We start from the raw sequence: 23,797 nt of genomic DNA on the forward strand, positions 1-23,797 counted from the left end.
GTGCAGGATCAAAGTGACAGACTTGGACTGTGCCAAGCCAAATCTCTTCCCCAGTAGGTTCTCCAGATCTCATCTCCATGTCTTTGGTCTAATAACTATGTAATAAAAATTCAGTGGGTCAGGTTTCACCCAGATCACTTGGTGGTTGTTGAGGACAAGTGACTAGACAAAGCAGGGACCTTTTCTCTCCTGCAAGGTCCCAGGGAGCTGTAAGGAGCAAGGATGCCCACAACTACATCACCACAACTGCCTTGATGGCAAGGTTTCCAACATGCAGATGTGGGTGCACCCAGGGAACTTTTTCCAACTGCCCAAAGCACCAGACAAACAGCCCCCCTTGCACACAGCTCAGCCACGCAGTGCTTGGTGCATCCCAAGCCCACACTTTTCATGGCACAGACACTAGGTTGCCACTGGGGGACACTTCCACCAGGACTCACATATGAGATTAATGCTTCGTGGTTGCAACATTCCTACACCTGCATCAGGCCAACCCCAAGCCAGCAAAAGGCCCTGCTTCCCCATCTCACAACCCTGGACTGCTCTAATGCAGCAACCTTAGTGCTTGATGCTCTCTCAGCACCAGAGATGTGTCTGATGTCTAGAGATGGGATTTTTTAGGAGAGAACTGCTGACAGGGAGCCTGTCACTATAGATGCTAACGTAAACCCTTCTTCATGGACACATCCACCTACAGCGACTCTCAGTGTGCAACCCTACAAGCAGGAGGTACCCCAGTTGGGCTCCCCTCATGCCCACAGCACTGTGGCACAGTGCTAGGCCAGGCCACTCTTTGGCTGCATTGCCCAAAAAACAGGTAATGCATAGAGCCCCAGGAGCTGGGATGCCCCGTGCCTCACTCCAACCCACACACCCCGCCTTGCTGGAAGGAAGCCCAGAGCATCGGTCCCCAGCCTCCTGTGGGGCTGGGAGGCAGCCAATGTGCTCCAGAGGCCAAGCCCTAACAAGGCACCACACACAGACCCTGCCAAGGGGCCAGGCTCTTCTCTGCTAATTGCTGTCTTAGCTTCTGAACCGACACGAGGGAAACAGAAGCAGCCTTATTTCTGGAGGTGAATGCTAAGTGCGCTGCTGTGCGTCCCCATCTGCTGCCGACAGCCACTGCTGACTGTAAGCAATCTTGAGCAAGTTTCTGATTTACTTCTCCTCCTGAACTTCATCTCAAGCAAACTTTACCCTCTGGCAGACTCCAGAAGAGGTACACATACACAGCACATACACGCACACGTGGGCATGGAGAGATGGGCAGGAGCAGGGAGTGTGCTCGTGGGTACTCCTGTCTGCCACACCTGCAAACTGTGTTCCATTTGGGCAAGAGAGCAGAACTTTCACAGTAGAAATTTAAGCTGTTTTCTACAGTGAGATGTCAGCATCCCTGCTCTGGAAGGACTGCTGCTGCTACTGCTGCTCTGTGCAAGCACAAGTCAGTGGGATTCTTACCTTCGTGGCATACTGCGGGAATATTGCCTAATTTTCTGTCTGATTAAAAAAAAATTCATATATGGCACCAAAGCAGCATTCTGTCCCCATAATGTTAGGTACCACCATGCACATGACTACCAAGGCCTTCACTCTTTGAGGTAAATCACAGCCAATCACCCCCTGCTCCTAAAACAGCAAAGCCTTTCCCTTTGCTCAGAGAGCTATTTCAGGTACCAGAGCTTAGAGGAGCTTGAGCTCTTTAAGGGAAACTCCTCCCTTATTCCCATCCACCACCACAGCATCATGTCTTGCTGCAGCTACTGGCATATCCTGTCCAACCCATCCCCCAATATGACTGCATTACAAACAAGGCTAGAAAGACAACAACAAAATTTAAGGACTGCACTGAAGATGCGCAGGGAAAAAAAACACCCATCACCAAACAAACAAAGAAAGGACACACACTTTCAGGTAACACCAATTTCTACTTTGCATTGAAGGTGGCTTCTTTCAACAAAGGAAAAAAACAGAAGGAAAACAAGAAAGAAATGGATAGAGAAAAAGGTAAAATAGAGAGGGGGTGAGTGACTAGCAAACTGAGACGGGGCAAATATAACGTAACAGCACTTGGCAGCCTTTCTGAAGACTAGACGTTGAAAGCATTAATGACTTAAATCAGGCATAGATATGATATTTCATAGGTAAATAACCATTCCATGTCAAGCAAGCTTGTCTACAGCATAATAAAAGGAAATTCTAGGAAGCAAAACACAAGTTAAAAGCATAGACAGACATTTTGGTTACAGGTACATTTTACAAAAGAATGGTGTGAGTGTCTCTCTCTATACAATATATATATATATTAGCTAGCTCGAGAAATTAGATATATTTGCTTGAACAGTCTCCTTACTCACAGAAGTTACTGTAGCTCCAGCAGTTACCCATTGGTCAAAGAAATAAAATGCACAGATCATCAGTTTATCTATAGCGATACCAGCTAATTCAATTGCTGCTGTTCTAGTCAACTGGAATCAAAATAGTTTCAAATTTCCTGGCAGCTGGTGCCCTGCACTGCACACAATGATGTAAATGGATGCTTTCTGAGTATTATGAAACTGATGGGGGAACTGCAGTCTCATTCAGTCTATCGCAGGAGCTAAGGAGTCCACCTTGGCAGCTTGCAGGGGGGAAAAAAAAACATTTCCTCCAGCAAGGCTGCCTGACGGCATGCCAGGGAGACGTCTGTGCTTAGCTGCTGCCGTGTATTGTAACCGCGTCCGTAAGGGAGGAATCGGGTGGAATGGCGATGCTGAGAGTCATGTGCCGATTTCGGAGCGCAGGATGCTTTATGGCATTTCAGCATCAGTGAGCTGGAAGCGCTCACTAAGCAGCCTAGTCATCTTGCATTTTATTTCTCCGCAGCTCCCCGCGCCGAGCCCAGGCAGCACACGGGTGAGCCTGCGGGCGGCGTCACGACAGCCGTGCTTTCTCGGTATTTCTCGCCACTATTCGTGAAGGGCAAACTGGGGCAAGCAAAAAGCAGTGAGTGCGTTAAAGATGAAACGAACCTCCAGGTGACAGAGCTTAATGAATGAATCGCAGGATTTATGGTACTATATCATTACGGCAGCCCGCCAGAGGGGAGGGTTACACGTATCTCCTTGTCCTGCACTCCCTCAAGTTACAACTTCTTAGGGTCACTAAAACTATTCCAAGTGATAGCCTGCTCATGCTGAGATGGAGAGGCCGTCCCCCGCGAGAGGGGAGGGATGCTGCACAGCCTCTGGCAGCCTTTCGCAGCAGCCCTTTTTCCACATGATGTCATTCTCCAAGCTGTGATAGGTCCTGCCTGGCTGGCGTAGCCAAAGCCAGGGGATTAACACAATGCAAGCACGGTGCTTTTGTAACTGGACTGCAAACGTCCACACCGGACTGGGCGCAGGGTTTTCTGCAGCTTGCAGCCACTCTAGGTTTTTTGGGCAACTGGCTTGCCCCAAAAAGGGGAAGTGCAGCCAGTTCTTCGTCCCTTCTAAAGTTACAGCGGCACTACGTAAAAACAAATTGGTGGAAATGGGGAAGCTGAGTGAAAGAGAGAGGGAAGCAGGGGGAAGAGTTTGGGGAGAGCTGTCTAGAAATAAGGCCTGGTTCAATGCCTCCGTGCCTTAGCAGACATGCAGGGAAGATAGAGGTACAGCAGAGCCCACACAGAAGTGCCCACATTGGCTGAGATTCTTCACCTCGAAAAGAGACAACCAGAGGGAGTCCTTGCTGTGGTTACTGGGAGGTTTGACACAGAGCCCAGCAGCATGCACAGGCAGCGTGCTCCTTGTACTCACCATGCTCGAACAGCCAGGCAGTGGGGTGGCAGCTGGCAGCTCAGAGTTACCCAGAAATTAAACTAACTGGTTCAGGGAAGAAAATAATCCCCCTGCAAGCACCCAAGGGCAGTGTGTCGCTCAGGAAATCCCCCACCCACAGCTTGCTACATACTGGAGGGGGTTATCAAAGAAGTACTGCTCACCACTGCTCTTGCCCAGTTCCCTAAATTCTGGAGGGGGTTTGGGCTACCAGAGGCTGTGCAAGGTGTACCTTCAGTCTGCCACAGGACAGTCATGCCCACGCTAGGTAAATTTGTCCCAAATCTCTGCTAGCCCAGTCCCAGAGCTGGAGTCTGGTAGTTATGTGATGGCCAAGTTGTCATGGCTTGAGAAACAGAGTAAGAAAAGCTGCTAGGTTAAGAATGTAGATTCTGCCCATTAAAAAAACACTGACCAAAACAGCATGTAAAATATAGGGGACACAGTGTGTCTGTTTGAGTGTTTGTGTGGGTTTTTTTACAATTGCACAAGTTCTAACCCTGTTCCTCATGGAAAGGCTTATATAAGCAGTGCTGTGACTCGGCTGCATTTTTTTTTTTACCCCACAGTGGTGGGGTAACTAATTCCCAGTGGTAAGCAGAGTTTGGGATCACCTGCATAACCCCAACTGCACCGAATTAAGAGTCCTCCAAAGAGCCCCATACCTTTTGCCCTGCTGCAGGAAGGATGGCACCTTGCCACAGCAGCTCTCAGGCCTACGGTGAGCTCAAAACAGGACAAAGTCCAAAACTAACATGCAGCACGTGCTGAGAGGATTTAGTGAGAAGGATTATCCACTACAAATTGCTGCATGGGCCACAGATGGTCAGTGAGATAGCTCAGTCCCAAGAGTCATTATCCTGGAAAGCAAAATGGTAGAGTGAAACATCTGTTAGCATGAGCAGGAACAGGAGGGAACACAAAGAGAGTATCTGGGCTCCTTATCCTGATGTAAAAGGGTGTGGATGAGTCTTACAATATTCAATGCACTTTTCTTCTTTAAAGCCCCACACCCTGGAGTAACGTGGCTATGAGAATCTCAAGCTTTGGTTTAAGACTTATGTTTGAAAAAACTCATAAACCTAGAATGTAAAAGACAGATCCAAAAAGAACTTGAAATTTTCTATTTTTCTACTGCTGTGATTTAGAAAGGAAGCAGCTAACAGGTGATTTTCTAAGTGTAGATACACACAGTGACAGCAAGAATTACTTTAAAAGCTCCCTAAGAGCCTTCAGCTGAAGAACAAACTTCTGGAGCAGTGACAACTCACAGCTGCTTTCGCACTTGCAGCATCTACAAAGACTTTACAGCCTCTCTAAATCCACTTGTAATTAATGTTATATATTTAAAATATTGTATTTTTAGAGAATCTTCTCAAAACACTCAAAAAATTGCTTTCAGCAAGCAACAATGACTTTAAAAAATCCCACACTACTACTAGACACAGATCTCAGAAACTGTGGATTTTTGCAGATCCGTCCAGAAACAAAGCACATCTGCAGAAAAGGATGTCCTTTACTGCATTTCAGAGTTTGGGACCAATTAACCAGGCTAAGAATAAGCTTGCTAAGCAGTCCTCAAAGCACTCCAGGAGCTGGATATCAACTTACGCACCCGATGAAAACAAAAATAGGACACAGAAGGACATGTGTGTCTCCCAGGCTCCAAGTATTTGTTGCTAAAGGACAAGCTATGCAGCTGGACATTGCATAGTAACTTTTCAGCAAGTTCTCACAGGGAATGAGATTCCCTTCCTCAGGAAGCTGGACAGAGTTAAATAAACAACGCGGGGGTCTAGAGCAGAAGGCACTTGTTAGAGCAGTGAACTGTGAACAGGAAAAATACTTGTTGTACGCCGTGTTACACTTCTTCAGTGTGATAACAGGCCAGAACTGCATCTACCCCCATAATTTTAATTAAATGCCTTCTCCATGTTCTTATCAAGCCATCTCCAGCAGCAGGTTAACATGCATCATTTCCTCCAGAAAGCTTCAGAAGTGAAGCAAGGCTACAGCACGATGGAGGGTTTGTGTTGGTTTGCTGCCCATCTCACCAGATGATGGGGCTGAAGCTAAGGAGAGGAGAGGAGGCCATGGTGACAAGCAAAAATGCAGCTGTGCCCCACAGTACCTGCCTACAGCCAAGTCAGCTGGCTGAGCCTCCCCTGTTGTGCCCACTGACCTGGATGCATCATTTTCCGTCTGCCCAATGGAAGGGAACGGCCTGACTGCCTCCAGGAAAGTGTTGCTGAGCCCTGCCAGCTTCAGAGTTCAGCCAGTGCCACATGCGCTCAGAGCATCTGATGTGGCCAGACACTGATGGGCTGCCAGCATCACCGGGTCCCCAAATATTTGTGTGCTCACATCATCAAGGTTCTCAGCTTCAGTGAACAGGCCACGGACTGGGAGGCAATTACTGGTTTAACTCTGGCATTTCCTAACTTCTGAGTGTTTAATTTTGCACATTTAAAAAACAATAAACAAACAGCCCGTATTTTAATGATTATTTGTACTAAACCCTTGGCCTTCAAACAACTCTGTTGTTTACCAAGTCGAGGATGTGGTAATCTCCTCCCCACAGCTGAAGGTTATGATAACTTGAACTATCCAGCTTTCAAGTGCAGGTCACAAGACATACAATTTCCTCCTGTGGAGCAAGGGACTTAGCATAATGCCTTGTGCCCCTTTAGTTCTCCTCTCCCTGGGACTGGAAACGCAGACATCCATCACACCACACCTGAGGGCCCCAGAGCATGCCTCAGCTTCTCCCAGCCCCAGGAAGAGGGACTCAGAAGTTCAAAGGGAGACAGCAGGACAGCTCCCCATCACGCAGACGAGATGCAGAGCACAGTGCAACCTGTCCTCCTGCACCAACATTAATTTTTCCATGTGCACAGTCCCATGTGACAGTGCTCTTCTGACAGCACTGTAAGAGCTCGCTGCTCTCCAGAAATGACCTGGTTTACTCCAAGCTGGAGTGAAAGAGGAACACTCAGCACAGCCAGTGAACACGCTGGTGCCAGAGAGGTAATCACTTCTTACAGTGCACAAACTCAGCTGAGAAGTTTTAATACAGTACCTCTGGAGACTTAAATTAAAAAAGTTAACCTTCTTTTTGCATCACTGCCAAACAGCAGTGCCAAACATCAGGGATACCTATGAGAAAACTATTGATTACACACTGTGATTTAAAAAATCCTGCAGGTCTTCAGTGTGTCAGAGAATGTCCCATCTAGTGGGACACTAGAAACAACAACAACAACAAAAAAAGGCTGAGAGAGTCAAGCATGTCAGCAGGATGATGAAATTATAATTAAGGGGGAGGGGGCACCACAAGTCCAAGCTTTCTGTATTCCAGCCTTGTGTGTGTTCCTGTTAAATGCTGCAGGAGATCTGATGTACCTGTCCTCCACCATAATTAGGCAACATGAACATGAAAATCAGGCAGTCCTCCAACCCTCAAAAAATGCAGTTTTGCACCTTTCTGAGAAAGCAGAGCTGCAGAGGAATATACCAGACCAGGGAGCCCAGACTTTCAGGATTGCCTGGAGGTGGAAAGAGCAAGAGATGAAAGCATGACAGAGGGTGGTGCCTCAAAATGGAAGGCGATGGGGTTAGAGCACTGGGCAAGACTACAGTCAGCAATCTGGGCTGTCATGAGAACAATGTAACCTGAGTGCCTGTGGTCTAAGGGCAGCTCTTTAGAGTGAGGATGTCTAATGCACAGAGGATGCAGCAGAGCTGGACATGCACGCCTTGAAGTGACACAGAGAAAGCAAGCAAGGCAGAAGATGAAGGACAGCCTAGTACGTCAGGAGGGCTCATTTTACACAGATACTAGGGTAATTTTCTTAGGGCTGTTTCAGTCAGCATCATAAGACCATGAAAAGGCTTTGCTTGTACAAAAAAGCAGCCATTTCAAAAGCATCCTTTGCTCTTGAAACAAGTTACAGAAGTTCTACAGCAAAAGCAATGATTTCCATGACTGGGGTTCAGGAAAGGGTATGTTGCATGGGTCAAAGTATGTGTTTGGTTTTGTTTCATGTGTCAGCTGTGGCATTGTTTGACCCCTTCCAGACATGATTCAGCACACAGTGCCAGGAGAAAGTAAGCCTTTTTATTAGAATTGTTCTTCTGGCGTTGTTTGGGGGTTTTTTGTTACTCGGTTTTTGCTGGCTTAAGGTTGCTAAGCAAACAGATGAGCACAAGAACTAGCATGAAACAATCCGTGGCAGTGTGTGTCTGGGACCATCTCTTTTGGCAGAAGCAAGCTGTTAAATGAGCTCAGTTGCCTCATGACACCTCACTGAACACAAAACAGCAAGTGACAGGCTTTCCAAAAAGCTATTTGTTGCACCAGGAATTCAAAACCAAGCTTCTTCCAGCAGCTGTTGGGAAACACCAGATTTGCATAGCAACACAGGCACTATTTGTACAGGGCTTTTTTGTGAGGGACGAGATTACACCCTCTGTTACACAGGAGGGATGAAAGCTTTCTCCTCCCAGAAGCATCAGAGAAAAGAATGTTTATTAATCTTAAGAAGCTATTTTCTTCCTAACAACAGTCTTGGATTTATTTTCTCATATAACAGGAATTATGGGGTATTTGGCCTTCATGTTTACTTAAGGAATTATTTTGTAGCATCCCCCACTGTTTTCCCCATGAAAGCACTTTTTAGGACTAAGCCATGCTGCCAGGGTTTTTTTTTCCTTTTTGGTATTTAAACATATTAACTGCAAAGTCATAAAAATCAGGACTGTAACACGCCTAAGCTTGAAGATAAGTCTGTTCAATAGACATCACTGTTTCTGTGGCATTTCCAGAGCAGAGTATGTTTCCATATACAACAAGCACCCTTTATGTCCACGAGTCTGAGAAGACGTCTTGTCCAACCCAGCTAGATTCAGTTTCTAAAAAACATTTTCTTTAGCTGGAAGGCAGAAGGCTGGGGTTTTGCCAGGGAAGGTGGCCAGGCTGTGCAGGGGCACGTGGCTGCACGTGGTGCATCCTGCCTGCTCCCATTGGAAAGCAGCAGCCCCAGGAGAGGGGTCTGCAGGGAGATGTGTGGCCTCAAGCCCTCCCACAATGAGATGAGGGTCCCAGGGCCTTAGACCTCCTCCTGCTCCGACTAAGGCATCCAGGGCAGGAGGATGGGCAACAGACAAGAGAGGAGAGGAGCCAGACAGGAGGCCTCACACAGTAAAGGCAAGAGCACGAGGGCATCAGCAATCACAAGTATCCCAGACAAAACCAGACTGAGGACAGCAAAGGAAAGAAATTATGAGAAAATTTTTTTATGCAACAGCTTTATTAGCACTTGAATATCATTGATGAAAAACCTCTTCTAGGTTAGATGCTAGAAGGCATCTAACTTTTTATTTTCCCTCCTCTCACTTATGAAAATGATCACAAGCTTCAACCTGGAAGGTAAAAATCAGCACAGGAGCTTACTGACAAAGTATGCCATCTCCGACCCGGGTAAACAGAAGTATTCTTCCTTCTTTGGCTTGTCTGATTCAAGTGTTTTAGTACTCAATTAAAAAAATGCGTTCCCTCAACAGCATCCATCAGAGCTTCAGTAATATGGCTGTGGCAGAAAGGGAAAGGATAAACCAGAAGGCAGTAGTAATTAAGTACTTCGGCAGCTTACATGTTATGTTCTGTTTCTAAGGCCAGTCATGGCACGGGTGAACTGCTTTGGGTTACGTAAATTAAAGTTCAGCATTATTGCCCACAGTGACAAGTTGTTCTCTTGATCAAGTTTAAACACTAACACTTCCTCCTGGCCCTGGCCCTGTCACTCATTTGCTTAAAATACTTTATACTTTGACCACTAAAAAGCCTGTCTTCTTTCTTTTAAAGGCAACTTCAGAAAGTAGCAGGTTTGTTTGGATTTCTGGTTGTGTTTTTTTCCCTTCCCATCTAACACAGAGAAGAACAGAGAGACTTTCAGGCATAGCTGCTTCCCCCAGAAACATATGTCATGACATATTTGACATATATCAAATCAAAAAACGCCAGCATTTGGTGCACAGAGCCCTGGGTTTGTACTGCAGTGCCCTCAGTTACCCCTTCCTCATTCATCTCCAGCTAGTAAGCAGTTAAAGCCGGCTCACTTGAAGAAAAAAGTAGAAGGGACACTACCACTCTCATTTATCCACTGTGGTAAAACACCTTGGAGGGGGAGGAGGATGAATCTGCCTGAGACAGCATGAGGCCAGTCTGGGTAGGCACAATGTCGCCCAGTTTTCGGGTACAATTGAAAAATGTTACGTGTTAACCACTGTTGAATATTTGGAAACCCTCCCTTGAAGTCACTCCCATTTTGCATTATAATTGTTAGCTCCTAATGGTAGTTTCTCATTAATAAAGGAACATGAGAAGGACCAGAAACATCTATTTATCTGGCTTTCTCTCTGCCACCCTTTATTTTAGCGCTCAGTACTCAGCCTGGAATATCCATCACATGTGATAATTGTTTTGGCTGGTAATAACCACAGATTCATGTGGACTTATTAGACACAGCATACTTTATTTAATACTGATTCAATGCCTGCTGACAGTGCTCTCACACTGCATCTCTCCAAGCAAGAAATGAGGTCATCCTGATTTGTGTAATGATCTGATACACATTTTGTGGCAATTTGGAAAAGCTTTTAAAATTTAAAATTTTGGTGGTTTGGGGTTTGTTGAGGTTTTTTCCCCTTTACAGTTTTGAGTTTTTTTCACTTTGTGATTAGGATTTCCCAAGTGGGAGACCAAACTTTATAAAATCCCAGAAAAAAACTGTTTACTCACTTTCTAGACTTCAGTTCTGCCTTTTTTTTTTAACCTTTTTTTTTTTTCTTTTTTTTCCCCTTTTTTCTTTTTTTTCCCCTTTTTTATTTTTTTTTACCCTTTCTTACTGAAGTGGAGGAGCCTACACAGTTTGTTTCTGGACAAAGTGCTGCCGTTTTCTGGCAAGAAGGGAGTCTTCTTTAATTAAAAGTGACATTCCAGAAAGTTTGCAATTAGAAAGGATCAAGGTACAAAGAGAACAGCCTGAGGAAATGCTTTTGCAAAGAGGGCAGGGATTGTTGATAATTATGATGAGGCAAGAGAAATAGTTACAATAACTACATTTACTTTCTTCTAAGCTTGGGCTCTGAAAAGGTAGAAAATGCCCTGCACTTACATGAAAAGGACAGGAACAAGACCAATCCTTAGGCATATTAGATATTGCACCTGGATTTCTTGAATTACTAACAACAGAGGACAGAGCAGTTCAGGTACCACCTCAAGTATCTAAATTAAAATCTTACCTACCTCTAGCTGTAGGAAGAGCAGCGTGCAGACCACGAAGGGCATTCCTGGAAGGACCTCCAGGCAGAGATGGCCGTGTTTCAGCACGTGCAATTGCAGAACTCATGGCTGAAACGACTCCGCTGCACAGAAGTGAAGGGATTCCCTCCACCAGTGTGTCTCCAGCACACGAGTCCCTGCTGTCACATCAAGGTGGCCCAGGTGAGCCAAACAGAAAGGTGGGTGTGTAACACAGGGAACCACTGTCATTTTCTGAGGCCAAACCAGCAGGGTCCTTTGGTCTGGTACTTGCACTGTGGTCTGGCAAAGAGCAGCGTTAGCATAGTGAGCAAGCCCTTGTGGGGTCATTAAGAGAGAAGCTTCTGCAAAACTTTCCTGAATGGATTAAGAGTTTTGGGGGTTTTTTTTGCATACAATAGTTATAGACAGCACTTACCCATTTCCGAAGGCTTCTCTTCTTCCAAGCCAAACAAAAATTCATATTTGGCCTTGGCAACATTCTGGGCGTGAGCCGATACATCATTATCCCACACAAGTGCTTCTGCCTGTAGAGTCAAAATAAATAAAGCTTATCTACCTTTTGGTGAAAAAACAGCAGCAGGAACGTGAAATCCTTCCAGGTGTGCTGTCGGGAAGGATTTTCAAAGTATTCATTTAACTCTGTCACCACCAAGATCATCCAGAGCAGACATGCGCCAACTCAGAATGCTTTTGAAGAGCTTGCCTGTCTTTGAACCCAAGCATTTCAGCATTAAGCAGTGATGTCAGAGCACCCAACCACTTATATCTTTAGCCAGCTTACCCACTGCAAGGGCAGCAGCACTGGCCAACTATGTCAGTAATACCAGTTAGGGTTAAAAATGTCAAGGGAGTAGTATCAGAAATAGCAAATTTGAATATGTGTGTCACAAAACTGGGACCCATGAGAAAACCATAAATGGGGCGGGCTGTTTCTTTGAAGAGAGGCTGGGGCAGAGAAAGGGAGGAAGGAAAAAGGGCTACAGCAAGGATGACCAAAAATGAGAAAAAGGGATAAGGTATGCAAACGTGTGGCAAGTACCGTCTAAGGGTCCCTGTTGGGCAGCCCACGTCTGACTGCCACTGTCTAGCTCAGGACAATAGCCCAACCTGGTTTTATAACAATACCACACAAGTCAAACCTGCTTATCTGGCCAGGAGGCAGGGAGGAGGCACAGAGTGGAGAAGCCAGCTAGTCCTGGGCGGGGATGGATGGACAGATGAATTGAGCAACCCCTGCCCACCCAGGTCTGGTGCCACCAGCACCTTCACCCTGCTCCCTCCTCGTTAAGAAGCAGTTTGAGAGAGTAAAGGTCCAGTTTCTCAGAGGAGATAAAGGCTGCAGGACTAAGATCAAAATACCTTTCTGAACAGGTGGGGACAAATCAAATCCCCAAGATAAAGCACATACCAGCAATAAGCTGTAGTGCAAAAACTATCTGCAGTCAGCATTAAGTGTCTTCCCAGCTGGGCAAGACGGAGCCCGTAATTCTTCCGTTTGAAGTGACAGATGAAATAAATCATTAACTCCGCGAATTCTTCAGTAAACTTTATATTCACGCTCTAGGTTCGAGGCACTCAACTGTTGCAGCATAGCAAGTCATTGCATCGTTCATATTGAAGACCTGAGCTTACAAAAATATTCTTAAAAAAAGAAGTCAGATGGAACATTCTGCCCCCCGGGACAACAATAACTTTTATGCATTTCTATCAAATACCTTAGGAGAAGCGTCATCTACAAACATAAATTCAAAGTACAGGGGACACATAATTCACAGGTCAAGGCTCTTTAATCAGCGATGGATGGAATCCATACATTCCTCCACCTCTCCAACAATTACATTTTCTTCCACAAGCATACTGACAAATAGCTATCTTGCCCCATGCCCTTGAACAGTTTTGCTCCAGGTTTTCCTGGCCTTTTACTCCATTTCTACTCTTGCCTTTCTGCACTGCACTACTTCTGCAGGATTTAGTCCAACACCACTCTGTCCGAAATAGGCAGCAGATCTTACACAGGGGTCTTGGACAGATTTATTTACCATTCACTGGTCCAACTACTCATCACTAGAGCTCTGAGTACCTTGATGGGCGTGCTAACACTAGGCTACCAAGTCCTTTGGGAAAAATGTGATGAAACAGATGTAGGGTTTTCTAGCACAAAGATGACTTCCACGAGCAAGACAAAATGAGCTTGGAAAAAGCCTCCATGTCTCTCCTGCTTTTACAGGGCCGCATTCATTCACTGGAAGGGAGGCATGAAGGGCTAGAAGAGGAATAGCTGGACCCAGAGCCCACACAAGAGAAGGCTCTTGTCTGCAACAGTTTAGACAGGAGTAGCTTACAGAGCCAGACAAAAATTCAACCTACCCAGATATGGATGTGAAGGGATGGGACGGCTAAAAACTAGCTGGTGCCAAATCCCAGTCACGGATGAATGAAATGGAAAATAAAATGAACAGAAGAGTCCAGTTCCTGAGCAGTCAGGAATTTCTGATCTATACACCTCTGGGACACAGTATTTCCATACCTCAGCCTTGCTCTTTGAGACTTCACAGACATCTGCTGCAGTGAACATCCCTGCCAGCAAACACATGTTCCAAGGGTCTGTATTTGCCTGCACCTCATCGTAAAGCAATGGAGAAGAGTCTGGTTCACAGCACCCTCTGCACTGCCCAATAACAGGCAGAAATAAGTTGTTAGATTAATGGGGTTTCCATGTACTGGGCAGCATTTATCAGAACTAGGTGCATAAAGAGAGGCTGCAAGACCTTTGTCTTGGCATCTGAAAGGGATTACTTGATTTTCAGAAGTGCTCAGCACCACTGATGAGAATTACAGATACTGGCTTGTGCATGGGAACAGCTGAACTTAACATCTATTTAGGCTGTCAGAGCACTAAAAGGAACTGTGTAAAGAAACTCCAGATCCAGGCTTAAGGAAAAAGTTTATCATATTTCATCCAAAAAAGAAATATTAAAAAAAGAACACAAGAGAGGGAGAGAACGAAGACACTGAGTTCAGAGCTCGATTTTAAGACCACTGATTTACCAGTGTTCAAATCAAGAGTGTGCTCTCCTTTTCTTCTTTCAATGCACCACTCACCCAAGCCTTGCAGAGATCAGCATGCCCTGAAACCAGGATCCCAGAAAAGGCCTGGACAGACATTCATGGTGCTTTCCAAACTGCATTAGCAAAGATTAAATACAAGCAAGATTGAAAGGGATATAAAACTCCTGCTTAAGCCTTCTCTCTCAGCTCAAGGGCAAAGAAATCTGCATCCAGGTCATCTCATTTCATAATTGCTTCCCTCAGAGGGCTTTAACCACCACCTTTGACGCATCTGGTCTTTGTCACTCCTGGAGAGGGTGACACTCAGAGCATCAATCGCCTTAAATCAGCCCAGCTGTACATACAACATTTCTCATGAGCCACATACCCACTATTTTTCAGTCTGATTATGGTCTGGGCAGAGAGGCATCAAGCTCCTGCCCACTCCATGCATCACTCTTGCAGTGCTTTCTGCCTGTTTGAACGTGTTTGATCAAGCCTACTTCTCTCCATCACAGTTCCTGGTCGGGAGTTGGGGCAGCTGCATTTGCCTCTCAGTGAATTTTAGATAACATTTATGAGGCTGCATTAGTTTGGCCTTGGCAGCCCTCACCCCTCAGACCTCCTGCCAACACACCAGACCAGTTTCTGCTGACCCTGCAGAAGGCACTGGCATGGTCATTACAGGTGTCCCACCTTGCTGGCTTTCTGTTCCTCGCTTAGGGAGCAGAGATTGTTCAGGATATGGCTCTCATGGTGGTTTCAGGCCAGCACAAGAAGTGAAGTTGCTGAATCCATGTCTCAGCACTGAACTGAACAGCAGCAGGATGCTAAGACCACAGGGTTCCTGCTTCTCCAGTGGGAGCTGCCAAGGACAGATATGTCAGCCCAGCTGCCTCTGCTCCGCTCTGCTGTCTAGAGGTGTGAACTGGGGCTGTGGGGCAACATCTGCAAGGAGAAACTGTTCCCACAGTTCACCCCTGAGAACCTTTAGGCAGGCCCCCGACAAGAGCTGCTGCCTCTCCTGAAGCACAGTTTCTCTCTCATTTCAGCTTCAGTCATGAGCTCCCCTCAAAATGCCCTCCCAAAAATCCCAGTGGTTTTTAGATAAGCACAGTGAGTCATAAAAGCCCGAAGAAAATGCTTCTCCTTTCTCCATGGAAGAAAAGCACTGAAGCATCCTCTTTTGAATTTCACTGAGGTTCTGGCTGGGACCTTTTTTGGGACAGACTTGTTTTCTTCTTGGAGCCTTTTTTTTTTTTTTCCGTACCTACATGTCAGAGAGCATTAAATGAAGAGTATCAAAGTCTTGTTCTCTCACCACCATTTGCAGCTGAGCTTGACAGGAGAGCTAGGCTCCATCTCAGTGGAAGGCTGAGATGTCCATGGCTGCTGTCATGGACAGGAACAGGTCAGTCTGAGCACAAGGAGCCAGTCTGAACCCATGCCTCCTGAAGTATTCACACTTAAGGTCATATGTTTTCTTCAAAAAAGTCTAATAAGGAGGACTTTTCAAAGGAGCAGATAATTAAATTGCAAATGTCAGTTTGGAGTTTCTCAGACTCCCTCAGAGGACAGATGTTGTCAAAATAGACTGAATTCTTGCAGGCGACCCGTGCTTGAGGAACAGCAGAATGGGATGGGTGCTCAAGCACGAGTCTTCAGGGAGCGAGAGCTAGCCAAAATTCTGGACAGCAGGAGTGCACTCATGCTAAAGGAAAACATCAGTAGGAAGTGGTCTAACAACCTTTCACAAAGGGCTGTTAGCTGGGACAGAGAGGTCAAAGCGTCCTCAGGGAGACCCCTGCAAGCTTGCTTAATAAAACCCAGCCACTCTGTCCCCAGAAAGAAACATTACTGGAATTCTTCTAGGCGTATTGGAAAATGTGGAGGGACTGGCCAGTTAGGGTGTGGGTCTCCACAGCTAAGCCATACCATGAAGAAGCCTCGGGGGAGCCCCAGTTTTACACATTTTGCATGTGCACAGCTGCTTTTTCCAGAGCTGAGTGCCTTCCCCCTTGGCCACATCACTGCTGGATGTCAGCTCCCTGCCAGCAGGCAACAGCCCCTGCACTGGCAGCGCAGTGCTTCCTGGAGGTTTCATTGAGGCTAGTGGGGAGATGCTGCAGTGGCTGCAACAGAGCTGTTGGCAGTACTCAAGAAAACAGAAAAAAAGCCTTGCAGGATGCCTGAAAAGCACAGTCTACTACAGAGAACTTCACAGTCGCACCCACAGCATTTCTAATCCCAGGCCGTGCTTGTTCCATTCTCATTGCTTCATCAACATCTCTGGCGGCAAAAAAAACCAAATGCCTCTCAGCAGCCTGTCATACACCTCAATATAGTGAGTTTATGCTCTCCAGAGGAGTGTAAACTTGTACCTTCATCTTGTCTTTTGCACCCTAAAGTCTTCCCAGAGACTGACAGAAATACAGTAACTGGTAGTGGAGCTAGCTTCAAAAAAAAAAAAACAAATAAAGGGGGGGGTGCAGGAATGATGGATAGAAGGGTTCTACAGATTTAAAACCTTCTCCAGCAAGTTCCCAGCCAAACAAAAGTACCCTATGAGTCAAGCTACAGTGCCATTGTCAAGTTTTTATGGAATCATGCATAGAGAGCTCTGCCTCTCCTGTCACGCATGGACAACCCCCCAACAGTGGCCAACCCTTTTTTAAGCACCATTATCATTCCTGTGTATCATTCCGTAGCAAGCCTCACTGCTTTTGACAGGTCATAGTAATTGCCCTGAAAAGACTATTTCTGCTAAGCTTGTCTTAAAAATCACTTTCCTAAGTAACAGGATGAAATTCAGAAAGCCGGCATTAAAATAAACTTGCTGGCTGGTGAAACCTAGTGCACTGACAGCACAGAGACACTGTGGGTGCTTTTTTTTGTGGGACTTCAAAAAAAAAAAAAAAGACTGCTAGCGGAGGTTTGTAGTTTTTAATTGCATATGACCTCATGCACCACATTTGTGTTTTCCTCACACCTCCCCACACTACGATACATACTTGCATTCTGGAATTGAAGCATTAGCAAAATAGATAAGACTCGAAGCACAGAATTTTTGCATGGCTAACCTCAGCTGGACCTGCCAAACTTAATGCTAGCCAAAGTTTTGGAAGAGATCTCAGCCTGGGTTTTAAACTAATTCCTAACTATCAGAAGTTGCAGGGAGATGTGTATAGAGCCAGAAGGTGAGGGAGGAAAGAAAGGGCTTGTATGAGAACACTGCCTATAGCCGTTGTCCAGCAGAGAAGTTTGGATTCTAGAGAGAGATAACAAACTCATCTAAGACTTTTCAGCTACAAGAAGGAGGCAACTGAGCAACATGTGGCAGAGGTGCCTGCAGCCATAAAGGGCCTGAAAAAGACAAAGAGCAGTCGGTAATTCACCACCTTTTTTAATGCAACACCCAGAGTACAACAAAATGAGGTATTAGGAGTCAGCATCACACCAAACAGGAGATAGTTCCTCATACAGTTTGTAGTCAAAACCACCAACCTCCTTGCAAAGCAATGCCACAGAAACTAAAACACTAAGGGACCTAACGAGGAGGGTGAACAAGCTCAAGTGACACAAATCCACGACAATATGTAGAAATCGCACCCTTCTCATGAATCTCCAAGCTAAACACTTTCTAGGCATCTGCAACCTCATACATTCTCCTGGGCTAAAGTGACCTCGGGATGTGTTTACTGGGAGCAGGCTCGAAGTAAGCAATCAGGCTGGAGAGAGCAAAACTGAAAGGGTGGAGATACTATCAGAGCTGCTCTCCCTGCTCAAAGGCAGACTTTCACAGAAGTTCAGTGTCTAAAGAGAGGCTCAATTCAAGAATAAACTGCTTAGAAAAAAGTATGGAAACAGTGACCAAAAAAAATAAAATAATAAAAAAAAAAGGATGCCTTAGCACTACTGTCAAGCAGTTGCAGATGAAATTTGCTTCCAGACTGGTTGCCTTGTTGTACACTTGCACTTTGAGTTTTTCTCCCCTTAAAGAAAATGTTTGGTTTGTTGTTTGGTTGAAGCTGTTAGGAAGCAGTCAGCTGTTATACAGAATTAAATGCTTTTTATTATGCAAAGGCTGATGCTGTCTGAGCTGTAACTGCATGAATGTGAACAGCATGTTAATTCAAAGTCTGTATGATTACACCTTACTATTAAAGGTCACTCAGCATTTTGTGTTTGCCAAGTCAGTGATTTTTGATGCGTGCTGTATGGACCTCTGGATGTCTATGCATTATTTCTAAGGTATGTGCAAGAATCAAAGCAAGCCCATTGAGAGGTAGGCTTTAGCTCACTGCATGAACGACCATGTTCTTAGATATAAAACATAAAAACAAAAAACACCCCAAACTTTTAACAAAGCCACAGTGCAAGTATTTTTCATGAGTTATGCCAAGGAGCATTGGGGTGGGGGTGTGAGTCAAGAAAAAGTGTGCAAAGACAGCATCTCTTATTCAGAGAATTAAGTGATGCTTGTAGTAGACATATTGCATTTACTGGTTTTGATCAATCTGTTCCAAGTATATTTAGCAAACTGACAGACTGCTTCTCTGCAGCAGGTAGTACGCTTCCATCATCTTTAGGCATCTCAGATGGCAGAACAATGTTTATACAGGCTACAGGTCTGCTCCACACAGACTTCTACTCCATGGAAGCTAAAATTTGGATACGCCTAAATGCCTCATGAGCCTACCAGAAGCTACCTCTGCGTCTTTAAGCAACTAAATTCTTTCCAAAACACATGCCAACATCTGCTGTCCCTTGAAAACTTGCAGACCACATCCTTTCCCATGTGCTGTACATTCTCTGTGTCCAGCTAAATATACACTGCTTTTATGGATGGAAGTAAAGGACAAGGTATTGGGCAAGCTCATTTTCATTTTTCAAATCAATATTACAAGCATGGTTTAAGGTAGTGTCTCAAAGTGATTAAAATACTCAATTACAATGAATGGTAAAAAAAAAAAAAAAGAAAAAACAGAAACAAAATAAAAAAATAAACAAAAAACCACAACAACGTCACAAAAATCCAAACAAACAAAAACACAACAAAACAAAAACAAAGACACACAAAACAAACAAACAAACAAAAATGCCCCACACCCAACTCCCTAACCACTCTACACAGGAGCCCACTGGAAGAATTTACATTTGCAAAGGTGTAAAAACCTTCATTTTCTCTGTGGCAAATGCCAACTGTAGAGCTGCAACACAGCAACAGAGCGTGCAAAAAGGGACATGTAGCTCCCTCTAACTTAAGACACACCTCATTGATTCTGCATGATTATTTCATATCATGTATTTAAATTCATTTTACAGCTTTCATCTAAACTGTTCTTTCTCAGACTTAACTAGATTTAACAGTTTTTTGGATCAGAAGTTTGACTGAAGTTTGATCTGAGCCATCTTCCTCTGGCACAACTGAGGCAGAAGACAGAAGTGACATCAACAATTTCCCTGAAGTTGCAAGCACTGGGGGCTTGGAAAGACGAAAGTTGCAAGAGTGTTTGCTTGCTAAGGAAGTTCATTCTAAGGACTGCAGCACCCTCAGACAGCTATGGACCTGTGAACAGCCAGGACCCACCAGGCAGTTTCAGCCGTGGCACGAAGGCAGAAGACATCAAAGATGATGCATTCCCCACAAGCAGCACAGCACAGGCCAGCTGGCACTAGTGTCCCACTCATTAAGTCACAACAAGTCCACAGACAAGACAGCTGATGACAACCAGAGCTCACTGGTACTAGAATTTGTTTTCTTTTGAGAAAAGGGTTTTCCTGGTAAGTGTTCTTCTGTTAGCGCTGACATGCAGCCATATCCCAGGCTTAAGTGAATCTTGCCATCACACTTGGCATTTGTTCAACCTAGGAGATGCAGTTATGACTCACATGACACTTCCTATTTGAAAACTGTTGTAAAAAGATAATGAATATATTTTGGAGGTAAGCCACCTCTTCCAGTGTGCCATTTCATGCCATGAAGAGAAAGCAAGCCCCATTCATCGCTTCTGCAAAAAGGGAGGCTTGTACTATGTAATCTGTGCCATTTAGGTGGTTGTCTTACTGCTCCCAAACTACTGCATCACAGTCTCAAGACGATGCCCTCTTTTCAGTCATAGAATCAGAGAATCATAGAATATGTTGAATATGGAGGGGACTCATCATGACCATCACGTCCAACTCATAGCCCTGTGCAAGGCAGTCCTTTTACCAGGTGGCAAAAAGCTGCAATGTGACATCCTCAGCAATCGTGACAGTGAACAGTATGCTTCCACCCTGGCAGGCCATCCTAAAAAGCCAGCTCCAGCCTGGTTTCCATTGGCTTAGCCCAGTAGTCATGGCACAGAAAATCTCTGTGTACAGTTAGGAAGGGAGGCACAGCAAACACCATGCACTTCCCACAGCCAGCACTGGTGGCTGAGGCACTCAGTGGAGGGGAAGTGCAGTGCTCATGCTCTGATGGACAGCCTGATCCCTGAGGACAGCCTGATCCAGTGCCCAAACAGGTTGTTTAGCTTACAGCATCCAGGAAGTACAGTCAATTCAGGAGCAATTCAAGCTTCAAGGGCTAGATAATACCCGAGCTCCTCTGCTCTCCTGATTCAACCTAGCCCACACCCAGAGGGCTACCTCTAACCCCACCCTACTTTTAAGCATCATCCACAACCTGCCTTGCTCATCTCTGTAATGCAGTGAATAAATGTTTGGATGCATTAGCATCCCAGGAGTTTGTGGTCTCGGAGAGGAGCTGGTACAACAGCAAGAAACAACTCAGAGCAAGGAGGAGCTGCACTCAGAAAAAGCATGTGGAAACACACTGCAGAAGGATACTTCAAACAGTGCCATTCCTGAGAGGAAAAGGACACTTATGTCCAGAATGAGTGTCAGGCACACACTTTGAGCTGGTCTGAAACAGGTTTTTTATCTGACAGAAGCATACAATTTCTGTCTCCCTCCAACCTCTTGTCACTGCAAACAGGAAAAAAGGACTGGAAACAATCTCTCTTACCACAGGTATCAGGGGACAGGAATGCATTTAGAAAGATATTCAGAAGACACAAATCGCACAAGACCTAAATTTGTTCATCTGCAGACCCACTTCTCTTTAGGGCAACTATCCAAAGAAGCTCCCTATCACACATACCCCCCTCAGCCAAATTTCCAAAGGACCCATATACAATTTTACAACCCACCAGGATGCAAGGAACCCCCAGTTCACAGAGTGGGTCTGGGTGGGACAGCCAGATCGTGAAATCTCTGCTCCACCACAAGCCACCTTTCCATCAGGAATCACTTGTGAAAAAATGTCCCTTCAAGGACAGTGGGTGGCACATATCCCTGCTGAGCCCAGGGACATTTTTCCCACCTTTTCTGGCTGAGCCCACAGTACTCACGCCAAACAACTTTAGCAGCTGCTGCACCCTGGGGATCTTCAGCACCTGGAACACTGAGCTGACCCGGAGCAGGATACTCTGGCTGGTGGCTGACTGCCCCAACCTTCGAGCTTTGGCAGCAGTTCACGGGTTTGTCCAGCCTCAGCAGCTTGGCAGATGGCTCTCTGGTACCCTGCAACCCACCTAATCTTACTCTGCAGACACTACCCCTCCCTCCCTTCCTCGGGCTCCTTTCACTACATTGTGCTACCTCTAAATTATCTTTAAATCAGCGACCAGCACTACCCCAGCGTCTTGCTCTCTCTGAATGCCCATGCAAGCAAACAAGAGACTCTCCAAAAAGAAATGCATGCAACGACTCAGAAAAATCACCCCAGCCCCCAGGTCTCTCCATGGAGCAGGGACTGTTTCAAGCAATCAGCTGTCCTGCATGTGCAAGGACAGTTTATCAGCCGTGGCCAAAGCATCCTTCCTTTGCACTGATGGCCTTGCGTGGTGAATGACTTGTGCTGCCCCAGCGCTGGAGCTCCCAGCACTTGGCTCAGAACACACCCATGGAGACAACTGCATGCAGAGATGCTCCATGGCACTAGTCCGTGGTATTCCCACAGAGAGCCTGCCTCTTCAGCCTACAGGAATCAAACCCCAAACCATCTCTTATATCAAAGGTGCAAAACCAATTGCCAAACTTTCCGGGTGCGATGGGCAAGAATAGAAAGGGCCATTCTGGGGTGGAGGTGGGGAGGAGAAATACTCTGAACAACATCCATGTCTTTCAGCTATGCAACTTGACATCAGCAAAGAAAGTCTTGCTGAAAAAATAAAACCCACTAGCATGTTCATTAGGATCCTCACTGCTCTTTTCCTTCTCAATTTGATGGCATAGAAATGGAAATAGTAAATCAAATAATCTGCTCAAGCACCAACATCAGTAGAGGACCACTTTCACACAAGTCAGTTATGCAAGAATTTTCTGTATGGATCAAGAAGTCCTAATTTTTTTTGTTGTTTCAGGTTTTGAAGACAGCAGCATGTAAGTGTCTTGGAATTGTTCTTAACATCACCACTACCACAAAGGATGTTCTTACACTCTGCAATGACCAAAGCGTAACTGAATGGAAGCATTTGCACAGGGTCTCCTACATGGTTAACCTCACCTCTCTCCCATCAAAAGAATGCCCCCAAAACCAACTCTCAGTGTGTAAATCAACAGCGCTAGGACAGAGTCACGGAGGGCATTAAAGTGGTAACATCGGCTGAAACACATCAACTAAGGATATGACTGATGAAAAAGCATTTGGAATAGAAAGAGGTTTCTTTCTACAAGCTAAACCAGAAAGGCTTGGATGACTCTTAGCAGTCTATTACAATTGCTTCAAATGCTGGCTGTGCAACAACCAGTTTCATTAGAAATAGAGCATTTGACTTTCTCCCTGTTTTAATGGTCCTACGCACAGACAGAATTAAAGCGTAACTGAAGCTGCAAAAGCAGTAGTACTTGCAGTTGCCTATTACAGACGCAAATCACTTCAATAACATATAGATGGGGCTCTGCCTGACAACTGGACTCTGTGGGAGCCAGGTAATTGCTGTTTATGGCACGGAAATACTCATCTGTATGGGAGTTAGCAACTTCAGTGGGTTTGTGTGAAGTTCAAGCTCATTACAACTCAATGTTTATGTTCCCTTTGAGAAGCGTAGGTAACACCTCGGCTGCACCGCAGCATCCCTGTGTATGCTTAATGTTCTAAAATTTTACACCATTGGTAAACTCATCTCAACTCCACTCTTGCCCTTAAAGCACAATGCTGCTGCTCGGCCAAAGACTGGTGTTTTTCACAACATCTCATCTAATTCAAGAATTCGGTGAGAATAAGAGAGCTTGTCAGTGCAGCAGCAGTGCTAATGTGTTACACAGGCAAGTTACTTGGAGACACAAGCAAAACCAACCGCACAGGATGCAGGCTGGGGGTCCCAGCCCTGGAGTGCGAGTCCCAGTGCAGCTTCCCTGGTGCAGCTGGTGTCTCTCGGGACCTTGCAGTAATGAGCTCAGAAGCGGAGCCTGAGCTTTCTCCCTTAGGGAACTGCGAAAAGCATACAGGAGAAAAAAGAAAAGTACAGAGGAAAAAGAAAAGGGAAAAAGTAAAACAGTAAAAGGAAAGAGAAAAAAAGAGAAGGAGGAAAGGAGGGAAAGAAAAAGGATAACAAAAAGGAAATGGAAATACGGG

General features: G+C 45.5%; 1 protein-coding gene and 1 long non-coding RNA gene across 8 annotated transcripts in view; one reads left to right on the forward strand and one right to left on the reverse strand.

Annotated features, from left to right (window-relative positions):
* Positions 1 to 23,797, reverse strand: part of PSD3 (pleckstrin and Sec7 domain containing 3) — a 118,449-nt gene that overhangs the window by 90,110 nt on the left and 4,542 nt on the right. For 2 of the 4 annotated variants that reach the window (XM_032674651.1, XM_032674652.1), the window contains exon 2: positions 11,540 to 11,648. In XM_032674651.1, the coding sequence (XP_032530542.1) occupies positions 11,540 to 11,648 (109 nt within the window). Of the gene's footprint in view, positions 1 to 2,357; positions 2,579 to 4,465; positions 4,550 to 11,539; positions 11,649 to 23,797 lie in introns of those variants that run through there. The other 2 variants (XM_032674654.1, XM_032674653.1) reach the window with 2 other exon arrangements.
* LOC116780136 lies at positions 1,747 to 22,999 on the forward strand. Of its 4 annotated transcripts, none has more exons than XR_004354346.1 (3): positions 1,747 to 1,914; positions 11,113 to 11,321; positions 22,584 to 22,999. It is a non-coding gene; the product is annotated as an uncharacterized LOC116780136 (long non-coding RNA). The 4 variants fall into 4 exon arrangements; XR_004354345.1 differs by having other exon boundaries at positions 11,113 to 11,304; XR_004354347.1 differs by lacking the exon at positions 22,584 to 22,999 and adding an exon at positions 13,352 to 14,973.

The sequence above is a fragment of the Chiroxiphia lanceolata genome, chromosome Z (genome assembly GCF_009829145.1).
Source record: "Chiroxiphia lanceolata isolate bChiLan1 chromosome Z, bChiLan1.pri, whole genome shotgun sequence".
NCBI lineage: Eukaryota > Metazoa > Chordata > Aves > Passeriformes > Pipridae > Chiroxiphia > Chiroxiphia lanceolata.